Consider the following 8,620-nt stretch of genomic DNA (forward strand, 5'->3'; position numbering starts at 1 on the left):
TGCGGCCTGAGGCTGAGCTGGAGGCGCTTTGGGAGGCAAAACCTCTCCCCTGTTGCGTGCCTCGCTTCGTGCAATCCCGCGGTTTAGCAAAAATGACTCAGTACCGATTTGGCATGGATTTATATGCAGCCAGGCATAAGCTGACCTGATAAGGGTTTGTGCAACTTGTGGTTTTTAGATTAACCCAGCTGCAGACCATCTAAGCCGTACAGCAGCGGTCTGAGAATCCTTTGTGTTAGTTTTGTGCAAATATTGGGTTGGGGATTTTTGGAGACCTCTGCCAGTAAGTAGCTGCCTAGGTCAAGGAATGCTGCTTTAATACAAACGCTTTTCAGTTAAACAGGCTTAAACAGCAAGGCAAACCATACAAGTGTGGAATTGCAATTCTTGGGGGGGGCGGTTTGCAGTTTGTTTAAACTGGATTGGCTACCAAAAATAGTATTGGAAAGCCAAAACAGAATAAAATGATGCAGATGTGTGTGACAAGAGAAACTTTTATAGGAGCTGCAATTAAATATCACATCTTGTGTCAGATGTATCAGAAATATCTCTGCAGGTACACTATGCAAAATCTCCTGCTACTTCTGTTGCTACACTTGTGTCACTGGCAGCTTGGACTAGGAGTAACATTTAGAATGAAGCCCGTCTCTATTGAGCCTGTATAACACTTGAGTAACTAGAATTAGAAAGGAAAAAGGTCATTTGGTTGGAGTGCTGACCGCCTGACCCAGTTGCTGGTGAAGTTTTCTGGGTGTTGATTGAATTCAAAGCTGGCAGTGAAGGCTACAGGGAATGGTAAGTATGGGCGCTTGCAGTCTCTTTTTCCCAAGATAGACAGCATTGAGGGAGAAATGAACTGACTTTGGTTTTAAGATATGATCCTTCTGGTGTGGCTGGACCTTAGCATTATTAATGTTTGCTAAGGTGAAATGGTGCTATAGAGCTGTTAATGTACCAACATTTCTGTAAGTCGCTGCATTCTTGTGGAGCAGTAGCTAACAGGAGTTGGCTCGAAAAGCAATCCGTGTAAGAGTGAGCTAGTAGGGGGTTTTGTTGGAGAGAAGCGGAGCTGCCAACTAGCTCTGCAGGTCACACTGCCATGTGAGCAGTGCAAGGGTATTTTTGTGGCTAATGTACAGGCTACTGTCCAGTTCCATTTGTTAATCCTAAGAATTGTCTTTAAGGAGACAGAGAAGAAGTAAAAACATAGAGGGCACTTTTTGTGGATGTGTATATGGTTATTCTTCACATCTCACTCATTTCTTCTCTCTTTGGCTAAAATCTGGCCTGTAAGGAGGTGAGTTAGAATTCAGTGCTTATACCCCTAGATGACAGAACAGATGAAGAGCTATATGTTAGAAACATACCATTAACTTGATGACAGTGAGTTCTAAGCTGTATGCTACTAGCTTTTGATTTCATGTCTCTGTGCGTAATGGACCTTAGGGTGTTTCTGCTTTACTTTAGAGCTGATGATGTTCTTTAATTGGATAGCTGTCATGCAACAGCAGTCTCTTCAGAAGGTACGATAAAACCAAATCACACTATTTGGTGCTCTTCTGCTCAAATGCTGTTGTCTTAAGGGAACTTGACAGAGAATATCTCTGTTGCCACCAACAGTATTCCAACATGCTCCCTTCAGCATCAGAGGTGATCTCCTGACTACAGGCTAGTAAGTAAGAGCTGCAGAGGTGAACCACTGTATTTTATCGTAGTTAAGAGCTAAATAGCCTTCAGGAAAGGAGTAGTCATTACCTACACCCAGACGACACAAACTAATTCTGCTGCTTATCCCATCTGTCTCAGACCGCCCTGGTATGCTGGACTTCAAAGGCAAAGCAAAGTGGGATGCCTGGAATGCATTGAAAGGTAAGTGTCTCCTTGAAAAATAAAAATGAACAAATAAAGCCACAGACAAACTAGTCAGAAAAGCATATTTCAGCAAGCAATAAAATAGCATTGCCTTATAAGACAGGAGTTCTAGAAGTTCAGAATGCTGTAATAATAAACTCTTACTTTTGATTACCTCTGCAAGGCAGAAGTAATCCTGAAAAATGTAGCCCGTGTGAAAGGGAATTAAGGTGCAAAATGCCCAGCTGGCCCAAGATGTTACACAAAGGAGAACTGTAGCAGCAACAGAAACCTAAATGTGTTTTCCAGGTCCCCACCTAGTACCCCAGAGACTGAGCTCTCCCTCCAGTTGTTGGGTTTCTTCTAAAGTTTTCCTAACTGGAAGATGCAGCTGGGCTCTCAGCTCTAAATGAGCTGAACAAGTGGTCTAATCTATGAAAATGGGATTTTTCTGGTGCTTTAAGGAGCCAGCATTACACCTAAATGCAGTCTAAGTTGATCGAATAGCTTTCCTGTAATAGTTGTGAATGGCATTAATAGAACTAATAACTGTTTAGTTGCTGTCTATACAAATATAACTTTGCTTCGAAACACTTTTCTCACGACTGCTGAACGCATTTGTTTAAAACTTTGAGACTAGATTCACAGCCAAGTGACCTTATCTTCTTTGCTCTCTGGTAGCATGCTGCTATGTGCTATAGCAAGGAATTGTGACAGATGTAAAAGGTATCTGACTGCTCCCTGTGTTCTGTCCTTCAGGAATGTCCAAAGAAGATGCAATGAAAGCTTACATAGCAAAAGTGGAAGAACTAAAGGGCAAATATGGCATCTGAGGACTGGATATAGCAGCCACTTGCACACCTGAAACATGCCTTATTTCTAATACTGTGGAAAACTGGTTTCTGAGAATAATTTTAAATACCTAGCATATTATAGTCAGTTCTCCTCATGCCTGTAGTTCAGGGGAAGTTGTGTACCTGCCTAATGTACTGACACATTACAAATTCCTTCTGGGAACAAAATCTGGAACTCATTAAAGTGCGTTTGGTACTTTAGCTGTTGTGATGGTCATCCCTTAGAGATTATTCCGAGCTCATCCCTTAGTTGCCATGTTGCAGCTGTCAAACACTTCTTTGTAAGGCACAAGCCAGCATCTCCAGTCCTTGTGCCGCTAGAGGGGGCTCAGTAATCTGTGTTTGGTGCAGTGCAGACTTGTGTCCAAACCAATCCAGTGATGGCCGATACTGCTTTGCCTCCTTTCTCATGTCGATGAGTGGCAACCCACAAAAGCTGGAGCACCACAGAGATTATTGTGACAAGGCTGGGTCTAATGCTGTGTACATCAAGAACAAGGTGCTTGATATTTGTTGCCTGGGGCTTTCAGAGGCTTAGTCAGAATTGCCAAACCATTTTTCATAAAATATTTCTTGGAGATTGTCGTGGTTTAATCTCAGTTGGCAACTGAGCACCAGACAGCTGCTCGCTTATTCCCCACCATTCCCCATGGGATGGGGGAGAGAATCGGAAGAGTAACAGTGAGAAAACTCATGGGTTGAGATAAAAACAGTGTAATAATTGAAATTAAATAAAATCCTAATAATAATAGTAAGAAGAAGAATATACAAAGCAAGTGATGCACGATGCAATATATAAAGCAAGTGATGCACGATGCAATTGCTCACCACTGACTGACCGATGCCCAGCCAGTCCCCGAGCAGCGGCCCCCCCGGCCAGCTTTCCCCAGTTTATGTACTGAGCATGACATCACACGGTATGGAATGTCCCTTTGGCCAGTTTGGCTGTGCCCCCTCCCAGCTTCTTGTGCACCTGCAGCCTTCTCAGTCAGTAGAGCATGGGAAGCTGAAAAGTCCTTGGCTAGTGTAAACACTACCTAGCAACAACGAAAACATTGGTGCTTTATCAATATTGTTCTCATCCTAAATCCAAAACACAGCACTGTACCAGCTGCTAGGAAGGAAATTAACTCTATCCCTGCTGAAACCAGGACAGATGTTACTCCACAACAACGTCAGGGCTCTGGCGAGAAGGCAAATACTCAGCACCTGAACACAAAACCTTCCCTGTGAAAAGGTTCTGCAGACAGCAGAGTTGTTGATGCCCTTGATACTATACTGCTGTAAATACAGAGCACTGGTGTTGCCATGTACTGAGGCTACAGTGAGGGGTGAATCAAGTGTAGATTGGCTTAACGCTTACAAGGCTGTTCAAACAGGAAGACTTACGGTGATCATCAGCAAAAAGTTTTGTATAAAACACATAGCTGTGACCATCTCTAGTAGGCCTTCAGCTATTTCTGTCTGCCTAGCACACTCTGTTGGAGTTGCTGAGGCCAGAAAGGGAGACTTTGCTTTTGAAATGCGGCACTGAACTATTCCAGCGTAGAGCATGTGAGAATAAAGTCACAATCTTATACAGGAATAAGGCATTCTAATTCCTGCTGTACTGGTTAGCATCTGAACAGGTGAGGACTTCAAATCAAACTGCCTTCAGATAAGCAATTGATTTATAGAAATACATAGGGATGAAACCTACCATTACATGTCTGTCTAGGTAAATGCATAGTTCAGTACTAAGTTACACAGGCTTTGCGGTGTGTAGTATCTAACTTGTATTTTCTTATGCCACTGGTAAGAGATGGAGATAACTTTACCTCACATGCTTTCAAAAATGATAACTTCCTCCTTTGCTATTTTTAATGGGCAATGCTTTGGAGCTACTTGTTCACCCTTTAAAATCTGTTAGGATAAAGAAGGGTTTGTTCCCTGTTCTCATAAGGAAAAAGGTTGCTTATTCTTGTTGTTCTGGATAAGTAATATAAGCATTTGGGTTTTTTACCTCCTCTTGTATCCTCTGTTAGTTATTTGAGATTGTTGATTATACTCGCCTTACAAAAGAGGGGTAAGAGCAGATGTTCAGCATAAGAGATGATTTTAGCTCTTTGCCAGCCCTAAATTCCACAGCCAGCTCCGTCTTCACAGCTGTATTTTGTGAAGCTGGTTATCCTTGGAGGATTCTGCCAACCTGTAGCAGAATATAACTCGTACTGGCAAATGCTTCCACTTCTGCTCTTGTTTGCTGGAAGCCGATGTGCTGTGAGCATGCCGTGCTTTGCTAACATGCTTTCTGTCAAAACAGGTGTTTTCAGAATTTTTGACTGCTAAAGCAGCGGAGTTGGATTCTGTCTAAAGAGTGGGCTGAGAGTAGCAAGTTCTATATCCTAGTCCTCGTTCGGCTTTATTTCCTCTGTGAGACTTAACTACTCATTGCAGTGCCGCTCTCCTTTCTCATACCTGTCTGGCATTAGGAAAACATTGCTATGTACACAGTGCTTATCCCAGAGGGGGATTGGTCTTGGCCAGACTTTTATACGTCACCTTGTACTTAAAATGAATGCTGTTTGCCACTCTATACAAGTGATGGGGAACTCTACCTTGAACGTCTTTATTTGGGTACTTTATTTTTACTGTAGTAACACTTTCTTCCTGCTTGCAGCTTCACCTTCCTTAGGAAAGTAACATCAGTGGTCTTACTATTTGGAGTAAGCTGAAAAATTCAAGTTGTGGAAGTAAGAGCTATGCAGTAAGAGACTGTACGAAAGGCACTAAGGCAGAAACAAAGGTACTGATGTCTGTGCACAGTGTTTGTGACAAAGCAGCAACACAAAAGTTGGCTGCACAGCCATTAACTGTGGGTACTACCACTGCAGGGAGAGCGTTGAAAAAGGCTGAACTGAGTCGGGGGGACTGGTTGTTCAGCAGCAGGGTGAATGTAAATGCATGGGATGTTGGGCTGTCTGAAAACGTTGCTGGCTTACTGACCGCATAGTGCGTGCTGGTATGGAGTATGAGACTCCTGGGCTGCATAAATAACACTTTGGCAGTAGTGATGATAGAGCGAGAGTGGCTTAAGGACGTCTACAAACTGATCTGTAGGTAGAGGTAATTGCTTTTATTAAACTAATACAGTGGTAAAAATAGACAACCATTAAGGCATATAGCCTTGAGATTTGAAACAGAAGCAGCAGGCCTTGCACCAAAACATAACTTCAGAACCATTGCTCTGCCTGTAATAAGGTAGTCTTGATGGAGGAACAGATGCTTCTGATGGCTGGGCAGTGCTGCAAAACAGGGGATTGTTCTGACACCCGTTCAGGGAGTTGCTGCTATTTCCTCAGTGTTAGATCAAAGAAAGGCCAGCAACATCCTGATCCTTGCAGTGCTTGCAAAGGGGAAAAGACGTGCGCTGAAACAAGCCCAACACGCAGGAGGCCAGAGGCCAGCTGGCACGCATGCACTCAGGTCTGGTTTGCTGAGTTTGCGGAGTGTGCAGGACAGAATCTGGACTTTGGATATGGCAATAATAAATGTTAACTTGCGTCTGTGATAAGACAGTGTTCCTTCTATCGCGCTGCTACTATTAGTTCTTGCACAGAGAAACTAGTTGATCGGTACCCAGTGCAATTAGAGATAAGCTGTAAAGGGGATGTTGTTTTCCTTGGTATTTTTTTTTTCTTGTGGGTTTTGCTTGCTCTTACCAAACATATGTGAAGGTGCAACACCCCTAGCACAGATTTAACAAATCGGTATTGGTGTGCTGCTTAAGGCCCATAACAGATTTTTCAACCCTGCAAAGTTAAGTTTTCTGTTTGACTAAAAAGCACTCCGAGGCTGACTGCAGTGTGCAACTATTGCTCTGTCAAAACTCTTCAGTCCTCATCTGGAGTGATCTTGTTTCACAATGCAAGTATTTTAACCTTTGAACTTATTTGACCCTGATGATACTGCTAAAAGCAAATGACAATTGTATTTGCTGTCGTTTAAAATATTTGCTCTGCCCTCTGAGTGTTCAGAGCAAACAATATTGGGCAATACCGCTTTGGGGTGATTGGGCATCTGAGCCGTCTTGTGGGATTGGTGGGATTGATTATAAATTGGGGGAGACAAAAAAGAAAAGGCATTTTGGCTTGGATAGGTTTCTAAATACCACAGCTGTCACCCAAAAAAAGGTTATGCAGTCTTCCAAGCTGCCAAAGCTGCTTAGAGGTTGATATTACATAGACATAACACGTTTGAGTGAGAGTCACAGTAATAAACTCAGAAGTGTAAAAGTTGATAGAACAAAAGATAGAATCTGATTTTTTTTTCCCCCTATCCATAAGTATATGAAGTTATCTTCAGACTCAGATAACTGATCTAGAAATTAGCCAATCTTCAGCTGCTCATTTAAAGTGCAAATAACAGCAATCCATTCTAGGCACAAGTCTGTCTTCATCATTTATAAGATGAGCTTGTATTTTCTCTAGAACCAGCATATCTGTGAAAGTTAAACACAGCTTGGTTGTGTTATTCTAGAATAGAGAATTCACGTGGAGTTTGGCTGCAGTGGTCTTTTAACTTTCTTTCCCATTTCCACCTGTGGCTTCTAGATTTTTGGTTAGTCCCCAGTACACTTACTTACATTTATTTTTCAACGTCTGACCCTCTTAATGCTTGTTAGAGCTGATTCATCTCTTAGAACCATCCTGCCATCCAGTGTAGTTTTAGAGCAATCCTTTGCTATCTCAAAAATACCTGAAGGTGTCCAGAGTTGTTCTCAAAATCATTCAGTACGTCTTGCCTCTAAAATTTGGAAGCCTTCCGATACTTCAGACTGTCTAGAATAATGGAGAAGCCATTAAAAAATACAGTATTGTTAATGAGCATGGGCCTGAGGGGGAACAGCTGGTCAAAATTCCTGGAGCTTGTTGAGCTTATGAAAGAGGTGCTATGAAAACCTGCCTGGAAGTGGAATCAGTGGCTCAACAAATCCCTTCCAATCCTTATGTTAGCAAGGATTATTTTAGCTCTAAGTACTGCCACTGCAACGAAAAGCTCCTTATTGTTATGTAAAAGAGCCCAGAGCCTGCACTGGGGTATGGAATGATCTCTCTGCCCAGTCGGTTCTAAGCCCGGAGCTTGTCCTGTTTGCAAGCCCGGATTGCCTCAGACAGGTGATTCCACACCCTGGAAAGAATGAAAATGACATTACTTGGCTAACGCAGCCAGGGAGACACCTTGTTTGTCTCCACCAAAGCGTGCAAGACACCGACTTGTACCGTGTTCCCCAAAAGGCTGAGATAGTGGTATGCCATCTCCTCCTAACAAACACTGCTTATTTGAATGAGTTCTGAATCCAAGAGGTCAGCTCACCAGTTTAACGTACTTGGTATTTTTAAATACGAGTATTTAGCTGCATTGATCTGAGTTTTTACCGAGAGAAGAAACATACTTATGACAGCTGAGAAACTGAATAATATGGTTTCCCCCAGCTTATGTAGTATTGAAATATGGACCCAAACTTTTCTAGTAGTGCTAAAAGGGCTGGAGTTTTATTTTCTATATTGAATGTCTATTTTAAAGCATCAATTTGTTGCAATGGACAGATGCAAATAGTTTGAGGTATGTCCTAAGGAGAACGAGCGAGCACCCAATGTTGGGTCTCTGCAGTATGATGCTGAGGTAGGTCCAGAAACTGATCAGAACTGAAAAAACAATTCTTTCCAGGACACCAGATGTATTCCTTTAAGCCTGTCCTTCTCCTTAAAGTCTCTCTTCTTATTCTTAGAGTTAGTTGGGGTGGGGGGTAAAGTCACTGTAACGAACTGGCATATCATCAGCATGTTTCTAACCCAGCTGTGAGCGCCGGAACAGGTACCATTTGATTTGGATGAACAGTAGGATCCCAGACCTCGGCGACGGGCATTATTGCC

At 42.6% G+C, this 8,620-nt stretch overlaps 1 protein-coding gene across 1 annotated transcript in view; it reads left to right on the forward strand.

Moving 5' to 3' along the window:
• The window catches only part of DBI (diazepam binding inhibitor, acyl-CoA binding protein), a 4,365-nt gene extending 1,459 nt beyond the window's left edge, over positions 1-2,906 (forward strand). The window contains exons 3-4 of the mRNA XM_009272264.1: positions 1,807-1,869; positions 2,611-2,906. Coding sequence (XP_009270539.1) covers positions 1,807-1,869; positions 2,611-2,684 — 137 coding nt within the window. The 3' untranslated portion in view covers positions 2,685-2,906. The remainder of the gene's footprint in view (positions 1-1,806; positions 1,870-2,610) is intronic.
• The last annotated feature ends 5,714 nt before the right edge of the window (positions 2,907-8,620 follow it).

Source organism: Aptenodytes forsteri, unplaced genomic scaffold (genome assembly GCF_000699145.1).
Source record: "Aptenodytes forsteri isolate BGI_AS27 unplaced genomic scaffold, ASM69914v1 Scaffold29, whole genome shotgun sequence".
Lineage (NCBI taxonomy): Eukaryota > Metazoa > Chordata > Aves > Sphenisciformes > Spheniscidae > Aptenodytes > Aptenodytes forsteri.